This window comes from Podarcis gaigeae (genome assembly GCF_964106915.1).
Source record: "Podarcis gaigeae genome assembly, chromosome: 7".
NCBI classification, from domain to species: Eukaryota; Metazoa; Chordata; class Lepidosauria; order Squamata; family Lacertidae; genus Podarcis; species Podarcis gaigeae.
The window spans coordinates 23,698,905-23,716,182 of record NC_139683.1 but is presented as its reverse complement, the minus strand read 5'-3'; the positions used below and the strand labels follow the sequence as shown (position 1 = coordinate 23,716,182).

At 41.4% G+C, this 17,278-nt stretch overlaps 2 protein-coding genes across 9 annotated transcripts in view; one reads left to right on the top strand and one right to left on the bottom strand.

Moving 5' to 3' along the window:
- VPS13B (vacuolar protein sorting 13 homolog B) overlaps positions 1-5,323 on the top strand; it is a 399,672-nt gene extending 394,349 nt beyond the window's left edge. For all 6 annotated transcript variants that reach the window (XM_083749735.1, XM_083749736.1, XM_083749734.1 and 3 more), the window contains exons 60-62: positions 1,796-1,898; positions 2,516-2,765; positions 2,858-5,323. In XM_083749735.1, coding sequence (XP_083605861.1) covers positions 1,796-1,898; positions 2,516-2,765; positions 2,858-3,106 — 602 coding nt within the window. In that variant the 3' untranslated portion in view covers positions 3,107-5,323. The remainder of the gene's footprint in view (positions 1-1,795; positions 1,899-2,515; positions 2,766-2,857) is intronic.
- A 2,396-nt stretch (positions 5,324-7,719) lies between these two features.
- On the bottom strand, positions 7,720-14,567 carry COX6C (cytochrome c oxidase subunit 6C). Of its 3 annotated transcripts, none has more exons than XM_083749868.1 (4): positions 14,425-14,567; positions 8,731-8,858; positions 8,486-8,611; positions 7,720-7,838 (listed from the first exon to the last, which is right to left on the bottom strand). In XM_083749868.1, exons 2-3 carry the CDS (start codon positions 8,842-8,844, stop codon positions 8,492-8,494), a joined length of 234 nt encoding a protein of 77 aa, XP_083605994.1. In that variant the 5' UTR covers positions 8,845-8,858; positions 14,425-14,567; the 3' UTR covers positions 7,720-7,838; positions 8,486-8,491. The 3 variants fall into 3 exon arrangements, with proteins under 3 accessions (XP_083605994.1, XP_083605993.1, XP_083605992.1); XM_083749867.1 differs by having other exon boundaries at positions 14,432-14,543; XM_083749866.1 differs by lacking the exon at positions 14,425-14,567 and adding an exon at positions 12,633-12,762.
- Positions 14,568-17,278: the final 2,711 nt, after the last annotated feature.

Here is a 17,278-nt window from a genome sequence, read left to right as displayed (position 1 = left end):
TGGGAGACCATCAGGAAAGGCTGGACTGTGACAAAGGGGGGGGGGGATTTGGATGCAACTATTGCCTCTGTGTATTTGTACTTGTCTTTAGACTGCTGGGCAATTAGAAGTCTGGTGTACAGATTATTTTCCCATCATGACCATATAAGCTTTGGATAGCTTGTTTTTAGTGAAAACTAAGCCTTTGTGGGATGGGGGGTGGCATAGAAAATAAAAATACAGGTAAGTTTAATTATTTTGAAACCCACAAGGAAGCAGTACAAAGCTGGGAGATGCTGTGCGTAATAGGCTTCCCATGTATTATTTTTAAAATGTTAGCAAATGGTAAACAACCCAAAATAACATAGAGATGCAAACAGTGGCTTGGATCCAGAGAGTTACTTTAAGGGAGGTCCACAAGGTTACAAGCACCCAGTAGGATTCACCCTTCCCTGCTTTTGCAGTGGCCACACACACACACACACACACACACACACAGTGGCTGCTGTCCAGAAAGCACAAATTCAGAGTTACCTTGGGTGCACAGAGAGAGTTCCTCCCCTCCTTTTTTTTTGGATGCTAGCCAGTGTCTAAAATATTTTACTCTCTATATCCATTGAACAATAGTGCTAGGAGAGGATACACAAGTGGCTTCAGATCATAATAGATGGTACTGCATGGCTGAGGACCCTCATCCCATCTAGACTGCAAATGGGATTATGCCCAATAAAGAGGATGGGAGACCACACAGAAGTCAACACATGTTCTTTCTTTCTCCACTGCAAACGACATTTTCATTCGCATAACACTGTAAAACCTCAATCAGCTAATTGTTACAACTGGAATGCATCTTCTAAGCATTTCCATAAGCAGTTAAATATTAAACTATACCACCCCCCTTGCCCAACATAACCAGTGCATTACTTAATCTGGGCATTAGTTATTAGTTTTATGAAATGGACTCTTGAGTTGCTTACACCCCAGTGCAAAAACGTCTGCTTTGCTATGGAGTTACTTGACTGATCCAAGTCATTCCTGCCTCCCCTCCCCAAGTGCTTACATCTTAGTGCTCAGTTCTTTGCTGCATCAGGCTTAGCCTAGCTTCGATCCGCCTTGTAAAACTTTTATTATATCTGTGAAGTTTTTACACCCCGCTAATTCTCCGTCTAATGACCATGCCTTCATTTATAAAAATTTACAAGCCATCAGAAACCACACATGCCAGGTCACCCCTTAGCTCTGGCAGTTCTGCTCAGAACAAACAGGAAAAGAAGCTGCTCCGCAGAGCTTGGCACAATGAAGCACTCCTCATATTTTGGATGCCCCAGGAGAACCCATAAACGTTTGGGATCCATGTTTAGCAGCTGGATTAAGTAACCTCTATTGAAATGCAGTATCTATGGCAAGCTTGCCTTCCAATGTTTACTAATCATGACATGAACATGGAAGAATCTGAATATGAAGCAAGAAAGTTAACAGTGGCCTTGACTTTTTATGCATACATTGTTAAATGACGTTTTCAGTCCCATTCTGGACTGATGGCTCTCAAGAGCATTATGTTTCCCCTAATTGCTCGTATGTGACTGACATTCTGTCTTTTGTTTATTTCTAGCTAATGCTAAAATCCACCAGGGTTAAGTGCACGATTATTGTATTCTAATGTTGAATGAATTATCTCCGCTAGAGTGTCCAAAGATGTGACATCACTTTGGATCTGCACTGTTTTATGGACTACTCTAAGAAGATGACATCACTACAACATGTTCCTGTTTTCCGAAAAAACAACTAGTAAAAATCTTAACTTCTCTTACCACAGGTATTTTGCATGGAGCTGGACTTTCTCAGCATCCCAAACAGCGTTATCCTCCAAGCGATCAACATGCTGAGCAGGCACCAAACAGCCACGTCAAATACGTCTGGTAAAATTATTGAGACACTTGCTCATTTTTCTGTCCACATTGTTGATTAATAGATTTTGGCCCATGGTCAAGTTAACAGGCTATTGGCCTAGGAAGAGGTTGAGTTACAACAGTTTATTTAGGAACGCTAAGCAGAGTTACTGCACAGAGGCCCATTTTGCAAATGATAAGCAGTTGATCTCCTTTGAGCTTTGTAACTCCGATGCTACTCTGTTTGTTTATCTAAGCTTTTACTTAGTTGCCTTTGCAGTGGACCCAAGTTCTGCACATTTCCAGAAATAGCTGCTGGTTTCTGCTCTGTGTTTAGTTCCAGCTTCTTGGGGTGGATTCTCCACGGGGAAAAGAAATGAGTTGGAAAAAGAGAATGCAATTATGAGCATCGATTAGGTCAGCTTTGCTGCAGATGATTAAGGAGTTTTGATAATGTTACAAAATAAGCATGACATCCTTTTGATTTAAAACTGAAATGGGATTTGCAAAAACTGTGGTGCTTAGTATTCTTCCAGCTTGCTGTGATTCTTTTTATATATTTTTTAATGGCAGCTTCACTGAGAAACGATGCAATTGACCGTATCCTTTGAGCACAAGTTCCTAATCTTGAATTATTCTTTTAACAGGAAAATGCTTCAGTCTCTAGGGAGGCCAGAGGCCCACATGGCCTTGGATGTGGTAATTGTGAGTGGATCAGGCCAAGAACACGAAGGATGTTTGCTGCTTACCTCAGAGGTGCTGTTTGTGGTTAGCGTCAGTGAAGACACACAGCAACAGGCATTTCCAGTGACAGAAATCGAATGTCTACAAGACAGCGAACAAAGCAATCTGCTGAAGGTGCAACTCAAGCAGCAAAGAGTCCCTTCTGATTTGGAGGTAAAGCTTCCTAAACACTGATTTGTAGCCTTTATTTAAATTTGCAGCATGAGTGCTGTACATTTCAATAAATCTGCGTTGTCTCATTTCAGGCAGATGGAGTAAGAGAGAGATTGTCTGAACAGCAGTACAACAGACTTTTGGACTACATCACAAAATCATCCTATCACTTTGTTCCCAGCACTTTATCTGCGCACACCACAGCACAAGTGGTAGCTGCCGAACCCATTCCTACAACAGTTAAGACTTACCAGTACCTTGTTGATCCTGTTTTTGCCCAAGTATTCATCAGTAAATTTACTATGGTAAAAAATAAAGCCTTGAGAAAGGGGTTTAATTGAGAACACCCAATGGCAAGACTTGTTTTCAATTTTTAAAGTAACATCTATGCAGTTGCCTAATGTGAACTTTTAATTTCACATTGTGTCAAACACATGTGTTTAAACTTTGTGGGTTGGTGTAGTAAAGTAGCACTTAAAAAACAAACAAACCCACAATAGTCTTATTTTTTGCCCAGCCTATATGAAATGTGCTGATTCTCGATCTCTGTGCATGAGGCAAAAGTTCAGGAAATATTAGTGATGCAAACCTTGTTATAAGCTAAGCTGTCTAGTAAAGGGAAATGTAGCAGCCCTATAGAATGACAGTGAACACGTTCAGTCCATTCTTTCAACTGGAAATCAGACAGTCAAGGGTAAGCAAAACTCTGCATGTTGCAGTGTTCTTGTCCCAGAAAGAATATCCGTGTTCTCTGTGTCCTATTTTAGGGTCTGCCAGTTTCTATTATAAGCAGAGTTTATAACTCAGCTGTAAAAACTAGCTCAGGGCTGAAACTTTTACCCTAAGTTTTCCATCCAATAGCAAAACATTTCCTCCCACTCCAACTGAAAGCATTGAAGTGGCTGTTTTAAGTTACTAGTGACAGCTGGGTTTTAGCACTGCTCTAACCTTATAATAGCCTTCTTTATTTGACTGAAATTCTGCAGGACTTTAGTCCTTAATATAAACTAGTGCCTTTGTGTAGTTTGGAGAGCAAAATGGTAACTACGGCATTAATTTATTTTTGAAACTTCCTGTCTGTAGTAATCTTATTCCCCAGTCAGATTTTTCTTAAGACTTTTGAATGTATATGATGTTGTGGATTATTGGGCAATACATAATTATGCAAGGTACGTCATCTCTTATTATTGTGGGACCAGTATTATGCATCGTATCAATTTTAGGAGTGGTGTTCAGTCAAGTGTACCAAAAAAAACCTAGACAAAACTCAGTCTCCAATCCAAGCTGCATTACTCAGAGGTCAGTCCCACTGTAAGTAGTATGATTTACTGCCAAGGATATTGTTTAGGGTTGTTCTGTCAGTCTTGTTACACATTTCAACATAAATGCTAATTGTATGCATTAACTAATCCTGAGGCCTATATCTGTGCTCTTCAAAGAGTTTATGTAATTTGAATATTTTGTTCTAATATTTAAAGGTTAAGAAATGGAGATTTAAAACTAACAAATGTTAGTTTTACTATAGCTCTGTGGATACAATTTAATGAAGATAGATGAATCTTGTACTAAAACGATCTAGGAACTGAATAATCTGGAAGCAAATAGATCACTCCTTTCAACATCTTTGTCACCACTTTCTACACTGAAAAACTCACTTTAATTGGGAAGGACTTGTTAAACCATAAAACTAAATTCCAGTAGTTTGGGGTTCTGCTCCCAATGCTGTCCCTACTGTGTTTGAGAAGTCACATTTCCCACCCCTTCCATACAAAGACAAATATGTTACTGAGTACTTGAAGCCTTATCTAAACCACTGCATAGAGAATAAATAAAATTATGACTGATGGGACTCAATCCCATATTGGGGCTATGAGTCACATCACATTTACATTTACATTTAGTCTGATTTGATGGCTTCTCACACCCTTAAAGGAGCTCCCATTTGATTGTCTGTGGAGTTCTCCTTGCCCATTTAGGATTTTAGTGTTTTGAATGAGTTTTGTTATAGGCAATTCAAATTGTTTTCTCCTCATTTATTTTAGAAAAATCACTGTTGCCATAAAAGCTATTATTTTTCTGGATTGCAATGGGATCAGCAGTTTTAGGTTTGAGAAAATCTATTTAATGTGGGTTCTTAGCTATTATCTGTTTCTGCTTCAAAACTTTTGTTCCAAATGATACTCCTGGCTCAACCTCTCAGGGCAAGAACTCAACATTATTCTGTGGAGATTCTTCCTATACTTCAAAACTATGCCCAAGACAGGAACTGAAATGAAACCAAGTCATTACCGTAATAATGATCTATTTTTGTTGTTGTTGACATCTCCTTTGCATTCTTGGTACAAACTACAAGAACATTTTGATTTAAATGCTTCTCTTGTAACCCACTTACTTCTGGAAGCCATTTTTCTTATTTATTGATCACGATGAGTGTGAAGTGAACACAGCCATTGTTAACATCTCATATGTTGACTTGTCAAACTGGTCATTGTTTACCTTTGAAAATGTATACATTTTATTCTTGAATCTTTTATGGGAAATAAAGAGTTATATTGCCAGTGTTGCATGCTGACTACATCTATTAGAACAAATTTATTCAAGGAAAACAATTTTTGTGACCCACACACAGATAGCTCAGGCAGGCAGGCAAGCCACCATATTGGTTTACAGGACTCTTTACGACTCATCTTTGAGTGAACTGAACTATTCAAATATCATTTTAGCACCTTTCTTCAAAAACACCTTCCCTGCTGTCACCCAATTCCTGCAGACACACAGGAATGGTGGGAGGCACCAACAGGGCACCCTCTCAAGGAAGACTGCTGGGAGGCAGTGTCAGAAGCTGAAAAGGTAACAGAGTTTAGTGAGCAGGCAGAGGCTGTGGCAGAGAGAAGTCTAGAAGCAGAATCAGGAGAAAGGAGAGGCAGAGATAAGCCATACTGTCTCCCCCTCCTGCTGCAACAAGCCCCCCCCCCCCCACTGGGCTCCCAGGACCAGAAACCTGGGAGAGGAGGAGACTTAAGTCAGCTGTGGACTTTCAGTCTGTACAACTGCCTCATAGAGAGGCAAGACCTACTGAGAAGGCTCATTAAACCTGGTGCTCCTGAGCAGGCCTCATTTCTTCTAATAAAGAGTTAACATCACTAACAGTGACTTACTGCTAGCTGGCTCACTGACACACGCAGTCCTTGCTTACGATGACAGCATAATTTTGCTGCAGCTACACTACTTATATCAAGAAGCTGCTTTAAATGAATAGTGCCTTTCCATGCTCCCTGCACAACCCTAAAGCAAAACACAACTTTTATAGGAATTTTCCAAAATCTATCTACGCTGCCCCAAATGTTCAGTGAAGCGACAAATCCCCATAGTTCTGCAAGCATTTTGGTCCATCCTCTGTAGACCAGTTTAAAGTAGTACCTCATATGCTCTCACTGATGGCAAAACTACTCTTTAGAATAGAGTTTCATTAGTTTTAATGGTTTCAACCTAGTCCTGCAGTTTATCTATATGAATAACACAATCACCCATCAAAAGGTTGCTTGTGATCTTTTGAGCTGGCTATAAAATCTTCACATAAAGTAAGATGCCAAATTAAGCCATCTGTATTGTATTTTCAAGCTTGTAAATTCAAATCCCGATAGCAAAACATCTACTTCAAATGGACCATTAACATCAACACTTTGTATATATACACATTCTCCAAAACCATTCACTCTAGTAAGCTACTTAGTAACTTCTTCGTTGATTCAAAACACAAAGTTGCAGTAACAAGGGACTTTCAGACTTTCCAGGCACTAGACTCTTGCCTTAAATTAGGGAATACATTTTTACTGGCATTTTTACATCAGTATTTGGAAGACCTCTAATGGACAAACTCACTCACACACTGTTCCATTAAACATCAGCTGGAGAGCTGTGTACCGCTGGAAGCAAGACTACAGGATACTAGCGGACAAAGTTCAAGAGTGTGCAACGAGCAAGAATGCAAGACCTAAGGAAAGCTAAATGATCATTAAGCCAGTCACGATGAGATGTTTTAAGGACTTACTGGGAATATCTGAAAATACAATTACAGAAGTTGGCTGCTAGTTGTGCAAACTAGACAGCTATTAGGGGGAACATAAAAGCTGGCATGCCTGTGAAAACAGATGTCAAGCCTGCACAATACAGATACTGCTATGTCTGCAAATGTGCATCCTTATCCACAACTAATCACACAACTACATATATCCTCCCTTATTGTAAGGCAAATTGTTAACTGATCTTTGCTGAAGCATGTTCTAGTACCCATTCGGTATTTAATCAGCTTTTTTAGAGGCAGGTGTGCCCATTATGGACCTAGCAATCATCCAACACAGCCCAGCCTAGACCTCTCTTCCTGCCTGGCTCCTTTAGAGCAGTGGTGGCCAAACTTGACCCTCCACTGTTTTTGGACTACAACTCCCATTATCCCTAGATAACAGGACCAGTGGCCAGGGATGATGGGAGCTGTAGTCCCCAAACAGCTGGAGGGCCAGGTTTGGCCACCACTGCTTTAGAACAACAATGACCTGCAGCCCTATAAAGTTGCAGAACTACAGCTCCTATCTTCCTATCAACAATGCTGGCTGAAGTCCAACATCTGGAAGGCCGCATACTCCCCACACCTTAGAGAGACAAGTGTTAATAAACAAAAGACCAGGATAAACCAGATAGAAGGCTTTTGTTCTCAATCTCCCTACCCAGTTTCAGTGAAAGGAAGATGTAATTAATCAAACATAGAATCCAGCAGATTTTTCCTCTCATTCATCAATCATTCTCCAAAAGCTTTCTAAGAAAACTTGAAATGATGACTGGCAGCTAGTACCTCAACAATAGTACGTAAGGGGGGGGAAAACAATAGTACATAAGCATTCTGGAACAGATATTACTACCTCCTCGCTATCCAGTTTGAAATAAGTCCAAACATCACTTAACTGAAGTACTTAATTTAATGATCAACGTTACAGCATGATCAACACCAAAGGGGATCACAAGGAATAGTTCACTGAAACAGTGAAGTTCAGTTGTCAGGTATCCGGAGAGGAGAGTCTGAAAAGGAAGAAACAACAAGTTATAAAATGAATCTGTTTTTAATCTCAAGGCCACTTATGCAAAGGTTTTTGTGTAAAATGAGCAACAGGATGCTTTCACCTATATATTTACGCCCCATGAAAACCAGTATTGTGTAATAGATATAGGAGTTTACACACCAAGTTGGACAAACCAATGTGAACAGAGACAAACGTGTAATACACATATGCAGATAAGCACCTCACTGCAGGCATGATTAACAGTTCTACCACTAGGGGGCTTTGAATAAAACAGGTTTTGAAAAGTGGGTAGGAAGGCAAAAGCAGCAATACAGCATAGGTATTCCAGAAAAAGAGGTCAAATATTTAAAAAAGTAAGGGGGCTAGGCCAAGGGACAGGGAAAGATAGCAGGCCCCATCATGGGGACTGAAAAGACAATATATAAATGTTTCTATAAATAAATAGGTTCAGATGAGTAAGTCTTTAGTAGAGATTCAATCAAACACAAAAGCTAAAAAGTAGAACATTGCAGGGCTATCAATTGATAATAAGTACATAAGATGGGTCTGGTGGATACAGAGCTAAGACAAAACACCCACCATACCTAGTCAAAAAGTAATATTCTTCTGCCAAGGTTAGACAATGGAAAGTTTTCAGATACCTACTCATGATCATTTGGGTGGTGCACTTTCAAACACCCCAGCTTTTCTCATGGCCTCAAACTCCTTCATGGCATCATAGGTTTTATAGAACTCAGCATATGCTCTTTTCCTTGGTTCAGCCACACCAAACTAAAGAGAAAGAGATAAGACCGCAAGTTATTACTGGAAAAAGTTGCATCCTCTCACTAAGACAGTCTTAATAAAAGAACTAACTCACAAACTGACTTCTTAATGCACCACATTCTGACCTTGTATCCAGCTGCACATCCTATCGAAAAAAGGAAAGCCACTACAATGTGTTTTCTTAGACGACTGGCCAGGAGGCCTCTCATCTGGGGCTTGGGCAGCAAAGCAGCAGACATGGTGATGGTTTCTCCTAAAAAAGGCAAATCAAAGAAAATTTAGCAAGGGCGTGCTGTCACAAAAGCATCTCTACGACCAACAGTGAAAAGCATCAGCAACAAAGATGTGGTTATTCAAATCTCTAAACCCTATGCAGCTGAGCCAAGCTTCATAGGCAAGGAAGTCACTTATATAGCTCCCCAAATTACTCAGAAATTCCTGTTTCTTAGATTTTCAATAAATATCTAATGAGGCATGCATAGAAGCTCTACAACCTTTATCACTTCAATAATATGTCTTACTTGTAGACTTTAATTTTAGCCTTACACTTTTGGATGCAAGGCATCATTTGCCCACACAATAGGAACAAATGGGTGTGTGGAGCAGGGGGAAGACCAAGGGCAATTAAGCAGCCTTATTTGTTTGTTTGTTTGTTTGTTTGTTTGTTTGTTTATTTATTTATTGATTGATTGATTGATTGATTGGATTTATAACCCTTTTCAGCCAAAAGACTCCCAGAGTAGCTTACATACAGTCAGTTAAAATAAGACAGCCCATGCCCATAGGCTTGCAATGTAAAAAAAACACAATATACAAGGGGAAAGGGACAGTGACAAAAGGAACTCACTCAGGCACCAATTATTAAACATTTGTTGTTATAGTGACCACTAGGCTCCATTCAGGTAGGAGCTAAGATTTTGACCAAACTGACGGAACAAACTGCGCTTTCTATCTCTCCCCCAGAGGCAGTCTGCTGGAGCGCCTTCCCACGTAAGTAACAGTTGAGAGAGGCAGCCTAACAGAGCTGGCCAATCACAGCAGAGCTTATGGGAGTGCTCTGCCTCCCATCTCTCCCACTAATAGAATGGCTGCTTCCAAATGAGAGTTGAGGGAGGAGGCCTGATGGAGCTGGCTATATACAAGCTATCCCAGTTATGGTTCATAGAGGACAAAAAGTTACCGTGTCTGCCCTGTTTAACCATCATTTTGCATCTGGTTCCACCCCCAAAGACATTACACATACCTTGGTTTTCAAACAGCTTAGTTCTTGAACATTTTGGCTCCCAAACGCTGCAAACCCGGAAGTGACTGTTCCCGTTTGTGAACTATTTTTGGAAGCTGAACATCTGACGGGGCTTCCACAGCTTCCAATTGACTACAGGAGCTTCCTGGAGTCAATCAGAACCAACATTTGGTTTCCAAACATTTTGGAAGTCGAACAGACTTCCAGAACAGATTCCGTTTGACTTCCAAGGTACGACTGTATTTTATGCTCTGTTGCTAAAGGTGCCTTCAGTATCGTAATTCTGGACACATTTTCTTACAATATTGTAAATGCTGTGTCATATGGAAACATAACACCTCAGAGCAGCACTCGAAATTAACCACTCGCCAGCTGTTTCTGTGACACAGGAGCACCACCTAGTGACCAAGTTTAGATTTCCAGTCACATAGTTTGTGACCCGCTGTGCGAGAACCACAGCATCAGTTTTCCCTTTCTGCCTGATCCCCAATAAGCCTTTTGATGTGCTAAAAGGTTTGCAAACAAACAGATAAGCAATTGGGGGGAGGAGCAGCAGGAGAGATCCAGCTGTTTTGCCTCTGGTCACAGAAAAACAGATAAATTGGTGCAAATTCTATAAATTAGAATCTTTTAGAAACGGAAGTGGGGTCCATTTGTATGAACTTTTAAGTGCAAGTGATGCCAGTAAATCCTAGTTATCAATATGGAACGGTTATCTCTTTTTTTCTTTTTAAGTGCAAACATTCCCCACAGACTTCCTCTCATCCACACTCAGTTCATACACTACAGCTGCAATGGTAATTTGGGATGGGGGCAAACCAACAAAGAAACTAATGGTCTTGAAAGAGTGGGGCATTACCTACTTTTTAAAGATTTGAATGAGTGCTCCTGTACCATTTACAGGGAAGTGCTTTACAGAAATTAAAACATTAGAACTTTGAAAATAATCACATTACATGAGCACGAATGGAGAAAATGTCCCTCACTGGTAGCTCCATCTCTCACAGAAACTGTGGCTTTGCAAACTGAAAAATAGAGTTTCAACCCAGTGAGAGCAAGTGTGTGTAGTAGATTGTCTGTAGGACCAGGACCTGGGAGAGCTGGGTTCAAATCCCCACACTGTTACTGTCCTATACATGTCTAAACTTAAGTCTCACTGTTAACCTCTGTATGACTTGTTTTGCTGTGGCTGGTGTAACCCTCCAAACACCACAAATTACAAAAAAAGACCAAATAAATTCTCTATGAAAAAATAAATAGAAAGTACTGTTACATTGAGGGGAAGGGTGATTAGCCATTGTTTTTGCACCTGTAACCCAGGTTTCACAAGCCGTGTAGGCAGTTTCTAACGCTGCTAGGAGTGATGTGCCAACGTGAGGAGCAGTCACACCTCAGAGCTGCCAACTCTGAATAATGTAAACCTAATGTCTTGGATGCTAACAAAGAGCTCTTTCCTCTCCTACTTTTGGGGCCCATACAAGTTTCTTTTGCCAGTCTTGACTTTTCTACTTGACTCACTCATGGTTCACAGTGGATCAATATTCCACTGATAATAGCTTTCCTCTGAGTAGATGAAAGGAATGTTTGCAAACATTTCATAGCATCACAGTAGCTTAGCCAATGACAGGCTACAGGTGAGTTTGGCTTCAGCCAATCAGATACAAAACTATCCAGTGGGCTATATCCTTAAATATAGAACCTGATGAGCTCTACATTTAAGTAAGCAAACAAAACCTCTTCCAACACCTCCAATTCACATAACATTTACTTATTTTTATCCATACATCTTTGCCCAATAAATAAGATTCTCAATGGTTGAAAGAACTTAGACATGCCCCATTGGTCTTTGGGAACTGAGCACCAACCCAGCCTCCAACAAGAACCCATGTAAAACACGATCAGGTTTTTGCCAAGTTCTTTCAGCTACTACAGATCAGCTTACCTCAATGAAGCTAGCTATGTTTAAAGACTCCTCCATGCCAGAGATATCAAGCTGGATCATCTGCAGGTCTTTGCATTTGATAACAATGGTGCCAACAAAACATTTTTCAATGGAAAAACCATTGAAAACCTTTACCCTATGCCCTGCAAGGCTTATGCTGGCAGGGTGGGAGAATGGTCCACTTTCTGTTTTAACTTTTTTCCTTTTACGCTTAAGTTTCCACTCCCATTAAAAACAGTGGTAGGGAAAGCAGAGGGAGAGATTTAGTCACACTCAAAAGCATCTCTAAGTTTCTTGCTGGGCTGCAGATTGAAGCCACTTGCTGGAATGCCCCATTTTTAGCTCTTCTGATGTCACAGCTTTGACAATAGTTGGGCCAGGACTTTGGAAGAGCCAAAGGTGGCTGGGAGGCAAAATCCAACTTCTGACATCAGAGGAATAGATCTGATGTATCCGACGCCCTCACATATAACTGCATCCTAACTATCACATGATCATATAATTACATTACATAATTGTGCCCTAGAAGAGTTGGTCATGGAACCGACCAATCCTTGACTTCATCTTAAGTGGCACCCAGGACCTGGTGCAAGATGTAACTGTTGTCCAACCAATTGGGAGCAGTGGCCATAGTACCATTAAATTAAATACACATGGACATGGCCAAGAAAATCCAACATGGCCACATCAGACTTCAGCAGAGGAAACTTCCCAAAAATGAGAGGTGTGGTAAAAAGGAAGTTGAAAGGCAGCATCAAGGTCAAACCACTTCAACATGCTTGAAAGTTAAAATTACTTAAATATGATTGTAGCTGAAGGGTGGCTAGAGAGGCAGTTGGTACCTTGGATGACAACTGAGCCAAAGGTATGCTAAAGGAAGATGAGATTGCAGAGAAGTGGAATGTCTTCACAGCAGAAGATATAGAAGATATCTGTTCCTCAGGTAACTTTTGCAGGAAGGAAGTATGAGGAACTGAGGCATATAGTAGTGATGAGGGATGAAGTTCTAGGCCTAATATTAATAGAAAAACTAATAACCAGGTCTGGGTAGCATCAACCTAAGAGCTCTCAAAGGTGAGAAGCAGTTGCAGCCTTGGTGGCTTTTTAGTTTAGAGAAAATGTGCACGAGAGGTGGTATGTCTAATGAAAACAGTGGATAGAGAAAGGTTTCTCTCTCTCATAACACAATAAATCATGGATATTCAATGAGGCTGAATGGAGGATTCAGGGCAGATAAAGGGAAGTACTTCACACAGCACACAGTAAAACTGTGGAAATCGCTCCCACAGGACGTAGTGATGGCCATCAACTTGGATGGATTTAAATGAGGATTAGGGAAGTTCATAGAGGTTAGGGCTCTCAGGAAACTGCAGGATGAGAGTACTTCTCATAGGCATCATGTTGGGCACACTGAGAATGGGATACTGAAATAGGCCAGTGGCCTGATCCAACAGGCTCTTAAGTACAATTTTCACCTGCTCTTCCTGTTTCATTCAATGTGGTGTACATGGTCCCACTCCCCTTTATCCTCAATATTCACTCTAGGAAATAAGTTGGGCTAACTTAAAAAGACTGGGCCCAAGGTCACCCAGTAAACTTTGTGGCTCAGGATGGAACTAAAGTCAAGTCTCCCAATGCTATCTACCACACTGTATGGACAATTTATATACTCAGTTTTACGCACAAGCCTAAAAAACGGAGGGCCCCGACAAACTACCAGTTAGCTACTCAAAGTTTAGTTTCATGCTTTGGGGAAGCAGCACAGCTCAACACAATTCTTTTCCATTCACAATTTTGTTAAAGGGATTTGCGACCGCAAGTGCCCACGTTCCAGCAGACGACGACTAAGAATTTACCCCTACAGCTTTCTGCATTTTCCTAGGCTACAGAATTGTGAGGGCATGAGACATACATACACACATACATAAACACAAGCACACACACACACAACATGAAGGCCTGCAGCCTCCTCTTTGTTTTTAAAAATGTAACATTGTCTCTCCATGCACACACATGCTGCACACATGTATGGAGAGGGGAACAAAAGCGACGAGGAGCCGATTTCTCGCCTTGGGCCCCCTAAGCGCAAGTGTGTTCAGGCGAGAAATTATTAAAAGTCCCCGAAGGCCTTCAGAAGCTCGGCCCCGCCTGGGCGTCTGGTAGCCAAGCAGCTCGCCTTCCGTGCACCTGAGGAGCCTAATTTCGAGCAGTTCCCCACTGACGCGACTCCAGCACCTCCTTTGCAAGGAACTGGGAGGGCGGCGAACAACTCCTGCCCGGGCCAGGGGCAGCTTCCTTGCCTGGTGGCGGGGTGGGCGCAGCTGCCCTCACAAGCACCTCACGTTGGCGCCATTGCGATGGGACGGGCCCCTCCCAAGGCAACAAGGCCGAGGAGAGAGGAGACGGGCCTGGCCGCAGGGTAGCCAAGGACCAAGGCCCAGACCTCCCCCTCAGGCGCTTCTTTGTCCCTTTTCCTCCTCCGAATCCAAGCCAGCCGAGTCCTCCGCCCCTCCCCCCAACGGCCCAACGGTCGCACCAGGAACGCGCCGCTCTCTGGAACGCGCGGGAGGGGGAGGGCGAGGGAACAGGCACGGGCGGGCCCACCAACGAGCCAACCCCCTGCAAAGCACTCACGTCTCACGGAAAGCGCTGGAACCGCAAGGTCCTCCTCGCACACGCAAGTATCCTGCGCTGTCCTTCCTCGTTCACCTTCCGAACCGCAGCTCCCGCCTGCGCACGCGCGTTGCGATCGAGGGCTACGGGAAGGAGCTCGGGTCAAATTTAATAGGGCGCGGAATGCGCGGAGGTTTCTCCTCCCGCAGTCTGATTCTGCGTGTTTATATTTGACTTCCTTCAGTAATGTTTTGTTCTGGGTTGTTTTATTTGATGTTTTAATGTGTGGTAAAACCAGGTTGAGATTTTTTTAAAAAATCATTTAAGGCATAGAAATGAAAATGAATAATAATAATCACAGAATCGTAGAATTGCGGCGTTGGAAGGGATTCCCTAGGCTCATCTATTCCAACCCCCAGCCTTCTGTGTAATAGCCACACACACTGACCCAGAAAGGCTTGGGCTAGCAACTCTTCCATCATGTTTGTTTTAATAGCCCCTGCTTCATATTAAATTGAAAAATAAATCTAGCTGTGAATGTGTCACAGTCAAAATCAGATTTCTTCTTCTTACTGTCTGAGGCCAACTCTTGCCTTAGGACCAACAGATGTAAGACCCAAGACAGTATACCACCATTATGAATCTAGGACGTTAAATAAAATTATCAAAATTGTATCAAAGTTAGAGACATATCTGTTAAGATTTGTTGATTAAACACCACAAATATTATGCAGTAATACAATTCTAGTAACAGCACACTACAAATCTGCCATCTCACATTTGTGTGATTCTTCTTATTTTCCAGTGATACCAGTTAATTGTTTCTATTACTAAACTTATGTGCTATATCCACAACATTTTTGGGTCACTTCTAGACTAATAGTATATTGCGCAAACCTCCTGATTTGTTTACACAACATTTGTGCAGAGGTTATACGATACGGCCATCACATGGTTGTTATCCTCTTATTTTTTAACCGCATAAAGCTCATTTTCTTCTCCCCCCGCCCCCTTTGAAGCAATTGCACAAAAGCACTATTTAGCTGTTCCCATTTATTGCAGGATGCCCACTTTGTGGTAGATTATGAGGATGCACTCTTATTGTACATACAGCATGTACCTGGATGTGCAAAAGTGAGACAGTCTGAAAGCACCCCCGGTGCCATTGTTTGGTTTTAAGATTTAGATAACTCTTATCTAAATCTAGACAAGGTTCCAATTTACAAACCTCCAGTGAATCAAGCTTTTTAAAGCTTAGACTATACTTGGCATCAGTGTTTTCATTGCAAAATGGCCTGTTTCTACTTTATTGTTTCGTTAGAAAAGAATCTAATTAAGAAATAGGGGATCTCATGTTTCTTCTGCGTTGACATGTTTGAGCTTAGTGATTAACAGAACTGGCAATAGATAGCAGTGTAAACAATCCCACTTAAACGTATTTTGATTAAATGAATTTGGTGCACATTTTCGCAAAGCACATTTGGCCATGTTCAGCATGGTACGCTATGTATACATAATGGAAAAAATTGTGGCAGCCTCCAATTCCCACCCCCAAGCAGAAGGTATGCAATTGCTACAATTCATAGCCTCCCATCCCGGTATTAATTAGCTTGTCTCACCAACCCGAGCTGTAATATATATAAATGAAATTCTAGAAAGGCATCGGCAAGAACAAGATGTTGAAGCCAAATGGAAAACATGAACCAATAAAAAGGCTGAGCTAGTAGAAGGGCAAGCTTAGCCTTTGAAGTTGTTTCAAGTACTGCATGCTTTAATTTTGGGGTAATCGTATGACGATAGATACAAACAAGAAATGCAGGAACAGCTTTTGTAACTTTGGGGCCAAGTGGAGACAAATCAATGTGTTGAAGGTTACCAACAATTGCCACAGCCATTGAAAGCATTAGTTATTGTTAAGTTGGATTTTTAATCACCGGCTTGAAAAAGATTTGTGAAGGTGGCGTGAGCACAAATTTCCAATGCCAGCACTTTTTAAAAATAGGGGTAAAGCACCAAAGTACTTAAGAACCTAGAGAAAGAGATGATCTTAGTAGTTTGGCAAACAATAAGAAGCCTGCATTTCTTCATATCCGATGTTTACATTGACTTGTTCAACTTAATGGACCTGTTTGGGGTTAATTTACCATGGCAATAAATTAATGATGAGTGCTCAAGAAACATGTAAGTTGCTTGCCATCATTATTTTAGATCATACTCTTTTGGGTTATGTTTATATGGTTTTAAAACAAAATTATTATTGTTGTTGTTGTTGTTATTATTATTATTGCTTTTTTAAGAAAAAAAGGTGCCGGTACTCACCATGAAATTGTTACAGTAAGTGCCACATTTTTAACATTTGGGGGGGAAAGGTGCTGGTACTGTGTACCCTTAAGGACCCCCAGAAAAAAGCACTGATGATGATGATGATTATCATCCCCCAAGCTTTACTCTAAGGTGAAGGGGCAGGTTGCATCAAGTGAAACACGATATTAAAAACAGTTTTAAACAATTTAACAATCACAGAAATTAGGTGGATCATTGTTGTTGCTGCTGTTACTATTGAATGCTATATCACCTGGTGTCCCCATGGCCACACACTGAGCCCCACTGAGCTGTGGGTGTAAGAACTCTTCCCAACCATCCCCAAATTTGGTCACCTGGGAGTGGGAGACTGGTTTGGCATGATGTGTTTTTTACTTTTACACAGGGCACCAGAAAAACAAGAGTCAAGGCTATCCCCCTCCCAGAAGAAAATCCTTTGTTTAAAAAAAATGCTGTTCATCTTCTTAGATTAGCCAATGCCAACCTGATGCCCACCGGATGTTTTCAGCTACAACTCCCATCAGCTCCAGCCAGCACAGCTTTTAGAGCAAAG